This window comes from Uloborus diversus, chromosome 9, assembly GCF_026930045.1.
Source record: "Uloborus diversus isolate 005 chromosome 9, Udiv.v.3.1, whole genome shotgun sequence".
In the NCBI taxonomy this organism is placed as follows: Eukaryota; Metazoa; Arthropoda; class Arachnida; order Araneae; family Uloboridae; genus Uloborus; species Uloborus diversus.
The window spans coordinates 81,493,562-81,509,849 of NC_072739.1; the positions used below are offsets into that span (position 1 = coordinate 81,493,562).

Genomic DNA, 16,288 nt, shown 5'->3' on the forward strand with positions numbered 1-16,288 from the left:
GGAAATATCTGAGCCCCCCCCCCCTCCCTCCATAAAATTTTGTATATGGGCGCCCATGTAAGCTTGGGAGTAGAAAACAGTGTTATATGGATTTTAAAGACTTTAATGCTGGCTAGGATGCAGCTGTGTTGAAGTGTGGTGAAAATAGTTGTACATGTTGACTGGAAGCATAATACACCATTCCTAGATTTGGAATGGAAACCTGTTTGTCAAAACTGGTTTCAAAATATAATACCTCCTTATTTCTAACACTGATTTAAGAATCACGAAATTGAGCCTTCAAGTAATGAAGTCACTATTGAGTAAAGACCTGTGAGATAGTCACTGATGTGAATATCACTAAATCACATCTCTGAAGTCAAGTCAACAGCATGTCATGGAAGCAAATCCCCAAGGGAACTTAATACTTGGGAAATTTAATTTAGCTAGTTCTCCCACAAGAAGAATTGCTAACAAGATTCATTACAGGTGACCTGTGATACTTCGATTGTTTATAGTTAGTTATTGCAGTTTAGAGCCTGTTTGCATAAACAATCGAAAAAATACTCTTTCATTAGTTCTACAAAGCTAAATTAACATATTCACTGATGATTTTTTTTTAGTTCAAATTGCATAATTGGTCCCACTTATAGCTATTGAATCTCAAGATGTTCTGTTCAGGCATGGATACTAAGAGGAGACAAAGGAAATTAAATTGCTTCCCGTCCCAGTAAGACAAGTAAAAAATTACACAATAAATAAAGAGTAAAATCTTCTTTTTCCAGAATCTAGAATCAAACTGCCTCTTTCACAGCAAGTGCTTGGATATGAACATTTAAACACTGACAATTTCAGTAGCAATGGGATACTTTGGGACAACAGCACCCCCTTCAAATTCGGAGAAATCTCTTGCATAACCATAGAAAAAGTCAAAAACTAATCTATTCTCGCCACCCCCTCCCAAAAAAAATATGGCTAAGCCACTGAGCAATTTACATCAATCATACAATTTAAAACTTACTTTCAACACATAAAAATCGAGAACTTAATGTTAATCTTTGTAATTAATTTTTTACAAATGCAATAACTTATTCAAATAAATACAAATGACAGTGCAACAAATCACATTATAAATTTATTTTCAATCTTGAAATTTTTTTTGAAAATGCTGCAGTGATTTTCAAATTGCAGCATCCTATTCTGCAAACGTGATCAACAGATGCAGAATGTTTCTTTGAGAACGTTACGATTGATACTCCGTATCTAGCTCTAAAGAATTTAGTTATTAAGTGTTTCAAATACAAAATATATCCAGAATACGTAACATTTTTCTATGATTCATGCATCTGACTGAGCCGCATTCCCAAGTTATTTCAAGATGACGACTCACTCAATTGGTAAACAGCAGAAAATAACAACAAAAAGTTTCTGTCGCGACATAGACGTAAAGAAATCTCATTCAGAATTTTGCCATTAAAACAATTTCAAAACATTCTATAATGTCTATATACTCACCAGCTAGAACATTAGACAAATCCAACTCATACATATTTATAAAAAATAAAACTAAGTATGACACATAAACTTACCAGCTGAAAAAGCGTATCTAGACTCCACAAAGCAACGTGGCTCACACGAGCACAACTCTTGCAATAGCAAATTTAAGGACGATTACTGTATTTTTCAAGTTCGCTTCATTTAAAAGACGAATAACCCACAACCCACATCTACTAATGTTTGCCGTCAGACATACATACTGCTGCTCCAGAAAAAGGATAAACTTCACGAAGTCATAATCTTTCGAAGAAAAATATCGATATACGTTACATCGATAGGCATAAGAATCGATATTAATCGTAAGAGTTTGTTTTCCTCAGTAGCTTTCCCAGGTCCAAGGTGTATTTCAAATCATGAATAATTGTTAAAACTGACTTTCTTTCATTCGATAAACGTGTGTATTTTAATTTAAGAACAACTAATACAACGCATAAGACTGCCAACCGAAAACAAAGTTTTCTGGGTAGCATGTTTCCTAATAGATGGCGCCACAAACAAGATTAGCAAGCAAGGAAAGCATGAAAATCGGAGAAACAAGCGTCAGAATACATTTTTTATCAAAAAGTTTACAGTTTTCACAAATAAAAAACTTTTTTTTTTGATTAAATATTTTATGCTACTCAAAAGAAACCTTATGAAAATATTCAAAACTTGGTTCTTCTAAAAAAAAAAAAAAAAAACCCTTCCACCCATATATATTTTATAAAATTAAAAACAGTTCCCTTCATTGCCATTGGATTTTTTTCTGATCATTGCAGAAAGTTCTCAAGGAGGGTGTCCTGTCCAGCTACCAAATATTGCCTAAAATTAGTTTAGGTACTTAATCCTTGAAGAATATACCTTAGACTCCCCATTTATGCCTGAAAATATTATACTTTAACCACCCATTTCTAATAAGACCCCTTCATAACCAGATGCTGGATCCATCTTTGTACTACAATAGGTTGCTTGGGGGACATTTAAAAAAAAAGTTAATCAAAAAAATAATCTTTGTTTCAACTTATTAGGCACTGGCTCGACTGCTGTAAACCAAATTTAAAGTTTAATGGAATTGAAGATATGTTAGTGGTATCTAAAGTTCAGTAAACTGTTTTATGATTTAAAAATAAATCTTAGATGCCTTTTATTTGGGAGGGTCTGGAGAATGCTATTAACCCCATGCTTTGATACATATATACATGTATATGATATAGGTACATGTATGTGTGCATACAATAAAAATATATTTCCACTATAGGCACACATTCATTTACAGCACAAAGCATTATTAAGCAATTGCTTACAAGCTTGCAAAGAAAGGAACATAGAAGATCAAAAAATAAATAAAAATAAAAGAAAAAATTTGAAATTTGACATCTTAAATTCAAATTATGTTTTTTGCAATCACGAGTGTGTATATGTAGGCGTGTGTGTTTGTGTGTGGGGGTATGTATTTGTGTGTACGGGTTATGTGTATGTGTGTGTAGTCATGTGCGTTTGTGTCTGTGTGCTGGCATAAGTATGTGGGTAGTTGTGTGTATGAATGTGTGTGTGTGGGGGGGTATGTGTATGAGTGTGTAGGCATATGTGTTTGTGTCTGTGTGCAGGCATGAATGTGTGGGTAGTTGTGTGTATGTGTGCGTGTATGTTTTGTGTGTGTATGTGTGGGTGTCTGTATGTATGCGTGTGTGTTTGTGTGGGTGTAGGTGTATGTGTGTGTGTGTGCATGTGTAGTTGTGTATGTATGCGCGTGTGTGTAGGACATGGAGGAAAACCTGGAGATGGCTTTCGCTATAGGAGCAACATTGTGAGGAGCCCGTCAACGGTGATGGTGCAGAGGGTGGCGGTGGGAAAAATCAAAAGATGCCAAAAACAGTCAAATGAGAACAATAAGCAATCGTGATTGCTCAAAAAGGTCCCAAGAATAACTAATTAAAAAATGTTTTATAAAAGAAAATCAAAATTTAAAATTTCGATTCATTTAGTTTTCCTTGAAAAATTCCCTGTTCCAGAATTAAACCTGGATTGGTCCAATGAGATAAAATGTCACTTAAAAAGTTTCTTTCAGAACTTTAATTCATTTTCTATTTTCAAATCTTATTTATTTTTGAAGCAAAAAAGTAATTATGAGGAATTTGAAATTGTAGTTGTTTTCTAATAAGCATGTAAGTTTGAGTGTTCAGAAAAGATTAATTTTAGTAAATATTTTTCAAGAATGAGTTTAAGCATTTTTCAGGTTTTATTAACCACCTGATACATGAAGTTTCAAAATAATTATTAGCAAATAAAGATTTTTAGGAGACATGGAAGTAGCATTAAAAGTAATTGCAAATACAACTAATTACAGAATTGCATATGCTTTCTAGAGTCAAAAGTAATAACAATAATATCATTTGCAAAAAAAAAAAAAAAAAAAAAAAAAAAAAAAAAAAAAACAGAAACCAATCTAAAGTTTTTAAAGTAACAGCAAAACCTGTAGTAAAATGAAAATAGTTTATTTTATTTATATTTCAAAAGAAGTCAAGACATTACAAAGGCAGTATTAATGATAATTATGATGAAAATTAACTTGAACAGTATGAAAGATGAAATAATAGAGTGATTTTCAAAACAATTGACAGTTTGGTGTCCTGGCCTTTTCCATTGAATTTAATTTTAAATATATATATATATATATATTTTTTTTTTCTTGGCATTGCACAAGCATGTAGTGAGACATTGTTTTACATTAAATTCATTGCATCCAGTGTCTTTTTTTAATGGTTGTAAATTTATAAGCCTTTTCTATTACTTTAGTTAGCTAGTAATGGAAATTTCTTTGTTCTAACTAGAAAGTTTGCATAAACTTAATCTTTTTTGTATGCTTTCAAGCATCTTTTTCATTTTTTGTAAATTAAAGAAAGAAGTAGTATTTGTTATTCAAACACAGCTGTAATTGATTTTACAGAACTACTCATCTAACATTTTAAAATTTTGAATGCAGTGTGTGTCCTTAAGTCCAACTCATGAGTGTTATCCCAGGGAATTTAATATTTTTTATGTGCATAATATTTCTTTACTGTAGTTAGCAACAGTGTTAGGGAAGCCATATTTCTATCTTCTTAGAATATGAATGTCAAAAATTGCTTAGATTTATTCTTTATATGCTGTATATTGAAATGTACAATTCAATGTGAAGAGTATTTTAATCAAATCTCATGAGTGTTACGCATTTATTATGTAATATTTTTTTAAGCAAAGAAATATGCAATTAGGCATTAATGTATTTTGTGTTAAGGAAACGAAACTTAATTGAATTTTCAAAAACACCTATAGAATTTATTCCAGCGAAAAATTCTTCTATAAATCTTATGAATGTTACTTTTAAAAGGTAACATTCATGAGAAGGGAGTAACGTTCATGATAAGAGACCCAAATGATGAGTAGATCCGTTGTAATGGATTCTGTATTACCTTAAACTCATACCTTTATTGAAGAGATTTATTTTTTTTTACATATATTAATTCATTTATTAAAAATTGAAGATTGAACACTGATGCAAAGCTAATGTTTGCAAAAATGAAATTTGGGTGCATTGTTAAGAAAAATCTTTAATTCTTAAGACATGGTGTTAAAACTACCATATATTTTAGAAGAATTAAAGCTCAACCTCTACAATAAATTATTTCATAAGTCCATCTCTTATGAGTGTTACTATAGCCAAAATTCAGCCTTTTTCCTAATAAACTTTTTCTTTAATATTTAAAAATTGGTTTCAATATTGAAATTTTTTAGCTTTTCATGGAAATTGCAATGAAAACACTTAATGTTTTATTTAATATGGTTTTATTGTAAACTTTACCTTTTATTTAGGAAACAAAGTAACACTCATGAAAGAAACAGTTATACAAATACTTAAAATTTCTTAATACATAAATATTTATACCATTTTGACTTACTACTGAGTATTTAAGATAGTTTAATCAAGATTTGTTGGATTATTTATTTTTTGAAAAGAAATTACAGAATGTTTTACAAAGGTATCACTCACGAGAATAATGGTGACTTGACAAAAAGTTTTTTTTTTTTGGAGTTTCTAAAATATAAGCAAATTAACTCACAAATAATCACTTGGTTAGAAAGCCATAAATTGTAAGGAATTTGAACCTATGAAAGTTTTAATGTTTATAACAAAAATTTCTAACTTTTGTCGAACCTAATGTGTCAATTCATTTGAAAATCACTCAATAAAGAATATCAATTAAGACAAATGCTGTAACAAATTAGATTATCTGGAGACATATAAAGGAAACTTTCTCTCTCTCAAATATGCCTAAAACATTGAGTTTGCCTAATGCATTTTCAATCAGAATCATGAGCTGATATTTAAGTTTAATGTATTTAGACTATGGCCAGGGCTTAATTTGCATAGGAGCTCACAGGGGCTGAGCTCCCATATTTCTTTTCAATTTTATACAAATTTTGGCATTTAGAGCAAAATTAAGGCTAGTTATGCATAAAAATTAGCTGCAGGAAATATAGGGCTCGGGCACTTTTTTTGATAGAAATTCCGCCATGTCTAGCTTTGATGAAAAAAAAAGGTTTTTCTATAAATCGTCTGCGCTTTTCCCCATTTTTTTGCTCAGTAAAATAACTTTACAAATAACTAAATCTTTTTTTCTCTACAAAATAATTAAAGAAAAAGAAAAGAAAAACTAAAATTAGTTATCAAGAAACATTGTTCTAATTTTACAGTATTATATTTTAAAGGATATTATTCTATTTTACTTATGGTGTCTGAAAAAAAAATATACTACACTCCAAAAATATTTAAGTATTGTAAAAGTAAGGGAAAAGACAAAAGTTATTCATAGAAATAATATTTATTGGCAGTAAAATATCACAATCTAAAGAAAAGCTCTTAAAATATTTTGACTAGAATAATTGGATGAATTACATGATAAATTCAAATATGTGACTTGAGTAAATTACAGGAAACTAATGAAGCATCATTGATTTGATTTCTTGTCCAAGAGATACAATTTTATTTTTCAGTTGATCAGCTTGATGTTTTTCAATACATCTTTTTACATGCGGTAAAAACATTGGATTTTCCCCTTGTGGCAACAGACCAAGAAATTCAAAGGGCTTCAGTGTTTCAGCTAGATGGTATAAAACACCTGCAAAGGAAAGAAAATATCACTCAGAATTTACTTATATGACTGCCATAATTTATTTAAAAACATACTTCTGAAAAGAAATTTTTTTATAAGACACTCCATAAGTGCCAAATAATGCAACAATAAATAAAGCAACTAAGCCCCACCAGGCGAACTTCATTATTATTATTATTGAAGTTCAGTTTCAGTTCATGCATATATTTTCGAAGAGAGTTGAAGCTTATAAGGGAAAGCGTTTTGCCAAAACAGCATAGTACGTAATACACAAAATATATTTCTGCATTTTTTGTTTAAAGTAGTTGATTTTATTTTCCTCTAGCAAGAATTTGAATAGCACTAAAAGTCACTGTTGAAAAACAATAGGTAAATAAGTGCAAAATAAAGTTAACTACTTTGTTTTTTCAAATCCTTTTCAGCCTCTTAAGCTGAAAAGTACTGATATACTTTTTATCCTTTTAAATAGATTCGGGTGTTGTCACCCAGAATGGCTTCACCCAGTGCAATTGCCTCCTCTCCTCACCCTCATCATGCTCTACTGGATCTTAAATTTATTTGGGTGATTACTACCCTGAAAGTGTGCCACCCCACATACCCACATTTTTTATATTTTTGAAGAATTTTCAAATACATTTCGGGTGTCAATTACCAGATGGGCGATACCCAGGGTGGGCATCCCACCTTGCCTCCTCTCCTGTAGGGTCGCTACAGGTAGCATATCCTTTATCCATCTTAAAGGCTCTCAACTCCAAATAAGTTTTATGCGTAAAGATGGCATTGTTAGTATTGTAACAACTACTTTTCTGTTTGTCAATTTTTTTCATTACCATGGCATAGTTTTAAAAATCAGCGATGTGTTTATGGGAGAAAGAGATGCTTACAATAAATATGAGAAAAATTACTAACCATGGAATGTTTGTGCATATTCCTCCAATTGCGGATCCTCGTCCTGAAGACGTTTCATATGTTCATGAAGTAAGGAAAACAAAGTGCACCACTAAAATAAAAAGTTTAAAATAAAACCGATATAAATCTTTAAATTAGAAATAAACATAAAATCTATAAATAAATCAATTACATATCTAAAGTAATAGCATGTTTTTTCAACACCTATTTAGAATAAAAATCTAGCAAAATTTGCAACATTTTGGATTTTTACACCTTTTTACCCATTATCTGTCTATTAATAAAAACAAATTGACTGTGAAGTGAGTTTTTTTTTTTTTCTTTTTGTAGATTAATTGTTATAAAATTTGTCAAAAAAGGGAGAGGAGGAATTTTATATATTGACATTTGATCTTCACTTAATGATTTTTTTCAAATTAATGTCACAGAAATTTCTTTAATCTCTCTCTCTCTTAAAAAAAAAAAAAAAAAAAAAAAAAAAGATAGAAAGAAAAAGAAATTTTATCCTTCTAAAGCTCATTTAAGCAATATTTCACTAAATATAGCACAATTTAGAAACAAAACATAGAATAGAATCTGAAGAGCATAGTAAACTCTTTCAGATTTCATAACAATTATCTATTTCTAATTTAATGCTTCACATTTTTGAGACGCTTCAAGTCCGTCAAGTCTAAATTGCCCATGCTGAATTTGTGTAAATGAATAAAAGTACACATTAAAGTTATCTCAAAGGTATCAGCCACACTTGTAATTTAGATAATAAACAAAGAATTAAGTAGAATAAATAGATTACATTTTCGTTGCTCCTTCAGAACCTACTTGAGCAGTAAATCCTTCTCAGCAGTATTCACTTTTTCATTGATTCAATATTGTAAACCTATATGTGTACATTGACTCAGTGCCATGGGGATACAGACTACCATTTTAAGGGGGGGGGGGAGGCATGCTGAAGCATGAACAATTTTATGGTTTTGGTACTAAAATTTTCTAACTGCTTTGGGGTCAATAAAAAGCACTAAATGGACTAGTAATAAGGCACTTATTACTAGTCCTTATTATTCGTCCAGTGCTTGAACACAATGTGGACTGATAATATTCTCAACAGTTGGGGGGGAGGGGGGATCATGCGCCTCCCTTTGTAACAGCCATTGATTCTGTGACAAAAACTTTCAAAATATGCAAAACGTTTATGATGAAATTGAGCTTTAAACTCACTATGTGAAAATATTATGAAAATAAAGTCTAAATTCAGTACATCAAAGTTTCAAATTAAGGAAATTCAAAGAGATAAAAATTTTTTTGCCTTCTGAGCAATTAGTATAAATAGAAATGGTAAGGTTCAGAAGTACAACAATCACAACAGTAAACGTAATTTTGTATACAAGATCAATTCACCAAAATTGCTGAAGAAAATACTACATCAGATGTCTAAAAGGATGAAACTTTTTCATAGAAGCATTTCACACGTTTATCGTAAGTGTTAATCTTTTATCCCTTAAAGTTTTGCTACTGTAATTTTCATTTTTATTCCTATGGGTTTTCATTTTATTTTTTAAATCTTATCGACGTCTTTTTAAAAATATGTTTCTAAGTATCCCACTATAAGCAAGACAAAATATTTTTTAAAGTTCTTAACCTTCTGAAGTAGACATTTATTTAATAGCATTCAATGAATGGCTTTACAGTATGGGCAAACCTAAAATGCAAGCGTCGTAAAGCTGTGATTATGACCTACGCAGCCTTCACAATGCTATGAGGATAAGTTTGTCCCAACTATAAAGAGTCTTAAACTTCAAAATCTTCATTTTTTTTTTTTTTTTTGCAAAAAAAAAAAAAGTGTGATGCAGTTTTTACTTTGCTTATTTTGATACCCAAATTAAAACATCCCAACCATTGCAAAAAATGTAAAAGAGGAGTTAAACCAGAATTAAAAGCTCAATTGGCCATACCTTTTTTTCTGTGCTTTATATTCTAGTTTCACGATTCACATGTATGTTTCAATTTGTGTTCACATCCTGTAGAACCTTTATGAGATTTTAAGATCGTTATGTTTTCAGCAGATAAACCGCTCAACGTTTCTATTAAAATCTGTCTCTAAGTATCACACAAAATATTTTGCCTAACAAGACAAAACATTTTTTAAAGCTCTTTAAGTGATTGAAAAATACATTAATCCAATAAGTGTTCATTTAAAACTCCCAAGCCTTTTCCCACTTATTGTTACATTTTATTTAAGGATATTTTTCTCCTATTTCAAGTTTTTAAAAATCAAACAGCAATTTTGAGTACATTTTATGCTAATTATATCAGAATTAACCTGCATCTTACAAAAAAAAAAAAAGAAAAAAGCTTTAAAGATGCAAGCTCTGAAGAGACAGAATAAAAAAAAAAAAAGAAATTAAAAACAATATATTCACTTTTTTCTGGTCATTGCCAATATTTTCCTTGGCATAAGGAAGCAAAGCTTTTGGTGACATTCCTATTAATATTTTTATTGCTTGAGCTTCATTTGAACACATAACTTCCAAACTGACCCAGTCAGTCTTCTTTTCTTTGGCCGAGTATAAAAACTCCAGAACCAGTCCTTTAATGTCTTCGTTTGATCCCAAATACGATAATAGAGACTAAAAATGAATATTCAATTTTTATTATCATATTTTTTTAAAGATAAATACAGTAAAATCCCTCCAATGTGGACACTAACGGGACAATTTTTTTGTTCAAAATAGAGAGGCGTCCGCAGGACAGGGGTTTAATAATGTTATTTTCATTGGAACTGGGTAATTAAAGATTGTCTGCATAAGAGGGGTGTCCGTTAGGAGCAGAGGCGTAGCTAGATCCGACTTTCGGGGGGGGGGGGGTTTCTTCTTTTATATATATATATATATATATATATATATATATATATATATATATATATATATATATATATATATATATATATATATATAGAAACACTATCATATATTGTATTTATAATCTGGACAAGTCAACCAAAATGAACTTCACTACTCAGTTCAATAGGAGCCACAGGCTACTCTTATGATACTGGTAGACAACACATTTGATAGCAATATAAGGACTGAACAAGAACGAAAAATCTTTTAAAAGAAGGAAAAAATGAAAAAATCCCAAAATACCCAAGGGCCTCATCAGGGGGTACTCCCTAAGGGTAGGGAAAAACTATGAGATGTTTCGTGAGTGCTGCTGGCGAAATTTACCTAAAAAAGCAGCACTAGTCCCCGACATCTCACAAAACAAGCAAGTGGATTACTGAAAGTCCAGAATATCAGCATGACATGAAATACAAACATTGAACCTTTTAAAACGAAAAATACAAGTTTTATCTAAAGAAAATAGAATAATATTTAAGCTACAAGATTTATATAAAGAAAATAGAACAACATTTAAACCACAAGAGAAACAATTATGAATTTTGTTTGGGCCAATTGCTAACCTCAAAAGGATAAAAAATGAATCCAAAAAAAAAAAAAAAAAAAAATCAGGGACCAAAGAGCAATAAAAGACTTTTTCTTGAAAAACATGTGCTTAAAGTTTCTTTTACTATCAAAATGATTCCTTGAACTCGCAATAAAGCACTTAATAATGTAATAATAGAATAAATACCTAACGAACTAATAAAGAGGAATTTTAATCAAGAGCCCATATTGTCTCTAGTATCGATTTCAAATTTTCACCATCATATTTCAAATTTCTATAAAAAGTTTCTTAAAGCCCCCGTATTTCAAAATCTCTTTATCTCAAACTTTTTTCTTTAATGTGAAATTCAAAATATACAGATTCGACTGCATGCAATATTCCCACTGCGCGGCTCATAAAATTAAACATATTTAACAATTTGTGAAATCTATGACAAAGAAAGGCTGGATGGATTTAATAAATTGGAGGAGTGGACAGGGAGTGGATTTAACAAATCGATCTCATTTCTAAAGCGAAGTGTCAAATTTCACTCAATTATCAAAAAACTGTCGCAGCAGAGGGAGGCGTCTTTATGCTTGAGGGTCCCACATGGAGCAGATTTTCAATGGCACTGGGGGGGGGGGCGAAGTGAATTTTTGACCTTTGTTACTCAGAAAAAAATCGTTTTGATTTTTTTTCTTTTTCTTTTTTTCTTTCTTTTCCCTCTTTTTCTCTTTTTTTTGAGACTAACATTTCGGGGGGGGGGGGGTTGTCCCCAAAACCCCCCCTTAGCTACGCCCCTGGTTAGGAGAGGTTTTACTGTACATTGAAATGATAAGAACTTCAAAAATGAAATTTCTAACATTTACAATTAAAAATGATTTTACAAAAAAAAAAAAAAAAAAAAAATCTTTTCCTTCCATTCAGTTTAAAAAGAAAAAACTTGGAGCGGATGTGAAGCTCAATATGGAACATATACATGGACCAAAATCACATTATGCCCAAAGAAATGAAGAATAAAAACAAATAAATAATAACAATAGACAAAATTTTATGTGCTCTATATCAGCGGTTCTTAACCAGAGGGTGGGGGGTGGGGGGGGGGGGCAAAGAAGAATTTTAAGTGAGGCCTGAGTATTTTAAATAAAAAATTAAAAGTTAAATAAACAATACAGTATTCACTTTTCTGATCACATGTGAATATTAAACAACAGTGTCAGCCCTGTCTTTAATGTTGTGAAAGTGACTGATGTGTATGTGAACGTCAACCTCATCTAGATTTTAGATTGCTCCAAAAAACTTGTGTTTATTCCTCTTTTTTTTCTTGGATATCCGATTTTTTAATAGCAATATATTCAAAATAAAGTTTTATTTCGTAATGTTAAGCTTTGTGGCTGAAATTATCCGGATTTTTACTTATAAACTACCTTTAAATATTTTAATCATCTTCAGTTTAATTTTGTACTACTTCTGTATTAACATATATGATGAGGGGGGTAGGTATGACTTCATTTTAGGGTTCAAAGTTGGGTATAGGAGCCTAAAAGGTCGAGAACTTCTGTTCTATGTAACTTTTTTTTAAAAAGTGAGTTTAAAATGTTATAAACATAAAAGTCAAATGGATCTGTACCAGAAAATGAGCACCAGAAAATTTTAGCACTTTATTTGGGGACACCATTTTTTTTTTCTTCAGCCAAATGTTGAAGCCATTGTGTTAGTTGTGTTAGTTGGCTAGAGGAGGAGGGGAATAGTGGCTTTATTTGAAGCTACCGTGTTTAAAAGGGTTAACATATGCAAATAATAAATGTATATGAGGTGATGATTTTACATTTTTAATTTTTAATTTAATGAAGAGATAAACAGTTCATGCAAAAAATGTTAAGTCTAAATTTTGTCAAAATTTAGCAGTAAATTAATTTTTATTCTGCGCATATTTTCTGAACACTACATCTTGTAACTAACACAAGCCAATGATTTCTGGGAAAATTTATGTAGCATTTTAAACATGCTTTATTTAAAGCTGATTCAATTGGTTTATGTCTGTACCATTGATGTTTTTACATGTTATTAAGTTCTTCCTGATCAGCACTTTGCGTGACACTTAAAAATTAAACATATCATTAAGCATCTAAAACACAAAGTGCTTTCTGTATCAGTAGGGGAAAATCTTGCATTATCCTTTGCTAATTAATTAAAGTGGAAGATTTGTTTTGGTACAAAAACAAAACCGTTTTTAAAAATCAAATATAATGAACTAAATGTATAAATATTACTTGTAATCTAAGTAAGTCTTCATTACAATTCCAGCAACAACAGGAATCTGCAGAAGTATCACCAGAACTAGATGTGAGCATGCAAGTTCGTGAAATCCCCTTGCCTTGAAGAAAATCACAAAAATTATAATATTCAACGTGTTAAAAGGGTTTTAATTTAAGGATGTTCTTATTACAATTTTTTTTTTTTTTTTTTTTAGAAAGAGAAAAAGGTAACATACCATAAAATGGAGGCATTTCATTCAACCATGATGGTCTTGATCCAAACAGTGATGCAAAAGAAATCATCTATAATTAAAATCATAATTTAGTGACATTTGAATAAATGAAATGCAAAAATATAAAAAACTAATAGAAAATTGGGAAGTTATTAGTAATGAAGCACATTTTTTTAAATAAAATATTCAAAACGATAAAAGATATTATACTTTGTTTAAAAAAAGTTGTTTTACAAGCAAATAACTTTTTTGAAAAAATAAAACTAAAATGTAAGATAAACACATCAAATGATAACATGGTGGTGACAGGAACTGTGAAAAAAAGTTCCCTGACTTTTCCCTGATTAAGTTCACCAAATTTCCCTGATTTACGTTACCAATGATAATAGTTTTCTTTCTTTACTCTACTTGGAATCCATTGTATATTTGTATAAAATGCAGTATTTTAAACTTTTTAAGTTGTGTAAAGTTGTTGAACTAAAGATATATTTTAAAAAGATGCTACTTTTAAATAAAATGGTTAAAAAAACATATCAAGTCAATTTTGGGGAAAAAAACCTACAAAACAGTATATTAAATTTTTCTACAATGGAAAGATTATAGAAAATTTTAAAAAAAATACTTTACTTCGGGAAACCACTTAGTATAAGAATTTTAAAAAACTATTAAAATTACTCTTAAAAACATATGTGTATTTATGATAGAACTAAAAAGTAATTGAAATTATTTTGAACTAAGTTTTAAAACAGTATAATAATTATTGCAAGAATAGCAAGTCATAGTGAAAGAACAGAAGTAATGTAGTTATTCTTATATAACTAATTGGCATATTTATGCAAAACAGATGAAACCATTTGACATCCATTCATAGGGAGCTTTTCTCTAATCAAGAACATAGGTTTTAATGAATGAATACAGCATTTTAGCAATTAAAAAATTTACTTAAGTACCCAAGGTAACTCTATTTCAAATGATTTCAGTACGTAATGAAAAAAAATCTTAGCTTGCTTTTGTATCAAACAACTTTGAAATGCAAGAAAAAAAAAGCAATTAGTTAATTTCAAAATATATAAAAGAAGAATACAACTTGGTTATTAAATTAAAGAATCACTTAAATCTGAAGAAAAGAAAATCTTTATAATCTGCGGTGACAACAAATAGTATAACGGCAAAAACCAAATTTTTTTTAAATTGAAAGTTCAATTTTAGCAATTAAATTAAAAACACGAAGTAATAACTTTTAAGTTTTTATAGTATTAATTCAAAAACCAAAGATTTCTTCTTGAAATCGTGATCACAGTACGCTAATTACTTCGAGACAATGGAATAAAGGCAAAGCAGCTAAGGCATTAATGAAGGCTTCCTCTTTGCCTGTATAGTTGTTTATTTTATGCAGCATTGAAAGCGTAAAAGGAAATGTCAAGCTAGGTAAAATAAACAACCTAACAGACACAGAAGCAATCTTAGGAAGTTCATCCTGTGGTTAATAAGTAAGGTTCAATACTTTGACATTGAGGAAAAAAGATGCACAAATATGTGGCAGTGTATAAACGCACCTCATTAATTTTACTTTTTTTTGAACAGCTAATTGGTGGAAAATGCATAGGGAATTAGAGTACTTAATTTTGTAAAGCAAAAAAAAAAAAAAAAATTTTTTTTTCTTCATAAAATCAATTTTCACTGATTTTTTGTTATTTTTTCAAAATTCCCTGATATTTCCCTGACTTTTCCCTGATTAATAAAGTTCCCTGACTTTTCCCTGATCTCCCTGATCTGTTGCCACCCTGGATAATTTTAGATAATCTGAGAGATTATTTTCAATCTGATGACTGAAGTTTACTTACTTTTGTTTTAACTTATAAGATAAACTTTCCCTCAAAAATAATCATTAATGGCGTTTATTTTTGCTTACATCTGTTAAGTGTCAGCTCTCTCTTTAAGAAAGCTATTCATTGTAAGGGAATGCATTTTTATTCTCTCAAAACATTTACAGTGATCTGTTTTTCAAAAAAATAAAAAAAGTCCTGAGCAGTATTTGCAAAAAAGTAGTTTCACAAATTATGTAAAACATTCCTGGATTTGAACATGAAAAAAAGCTAAATTTATGCACCACATTGAAAATCTACATTACAGCAGTGGTTATAAATTGTATCCTTTAATAAGCAAAAATCTGATGTTCTTATCAACCAAGGTGGCACCCCCCCCCCCAAAATAACAAAGACCCCCCCCCCCCCCAAAGAGAGAACCTTCATCCAAAAAAGAAAAAAATATCCCTAAAAACAATCCCCCAAAAAATTTCAATGGCACAGTGTGAGCCATGATCTCCCAACTCCAAATGAGGCAGTGTTAACATAATCAGTCAGTAATTGATCAAGATGATCCTAAAAAATATAAAAGATTTTTCACCAGGACTTCTTCAGGATGATTCAGGGCATCAGCTCTTTTAACTTTACAACTTAAATATTGAATTAACATAATTAATAAAATAAATCCTAAAGACATAATTAATGTACTTGCACTTAGTTGAACAGGTAAATTACTATAGTTACCATAGTTAAGCTATATTGTTTGTCAATGTTATTGCTTATAACTTACAATAGCTTTAATGTGACTCAAATAAATAAATATTGCAAGGATGTCAATACTATTTATAACAAAGCAAAATTCATTTTGCTGGTAAGAAGCAATATTGCAATGAAAATAATTTAGAAGCATTCCTCACATAATTTTTGTATTTTTCTTATATCAGTTACTTTAGCAAGAAAGAAAGTGCATTAATTTTAATTTACAGTCAATTTGT

General features: G+C 30.2%; 2 protein-coding genes across 2 annotated transcripts in view; both read right to left on the reverse strand.

The window, feature by feature from the left end:
• The window catches only part of LOC129229557 (activated Cdc42 kinase-like), a 71,376-nt gene extending 69,679 nt beyond the window's left edge, over positions 1 to 1,697 (reverse strand). Inside the window, exon 1 of the mRNA XM_054863883.1 lies at positions 1,569 to 1,697. The gene's annotated coding sequence lies outside the window, so the exon portion shown is untranslated. The remainder of the gene's footprint in view (positions 1 to 1,568) is intronic.
• Positions 1,698 to 6,359: 4,662 nt separating this feature from the next.
• The window catches only part of LOC129229524 (BLOC-2 complex member HPS3-like), a 46,444-nt gene continuing 36,515 nt past the window's right edge, over positions 6,360 to 16,288 (reverse strand). The window contains exons 17-21 of the mRNA XM_054863843.1: positions 13,492 to 13,558; positions 13,271 to 13,374; positions 9,995 to 10,201; positions 7,578 to 7,668; positions 6,360 to 6,674 (exon numbers count right to left, since the gene is read on the reverse strand). Coding sequence (XP_054719818.1) covers positions 6,493 to 6,674; positions 7,578 to 7,668; positions 9,995 to 10,201; positions 13,271 to 13,374; positions 13,492 to 13,558 — 651 coding nt within the window. The 3' untranslated portion in view covers positions 6,360 to 6,492. The remainder of the gene's footprint in view (positions 6,675 to 7,577; positions 7,669 to 9,994; positions 10,202 to 13,270; positions 13,375 to 13,491; positions 13,559 to 16,288) is intronic.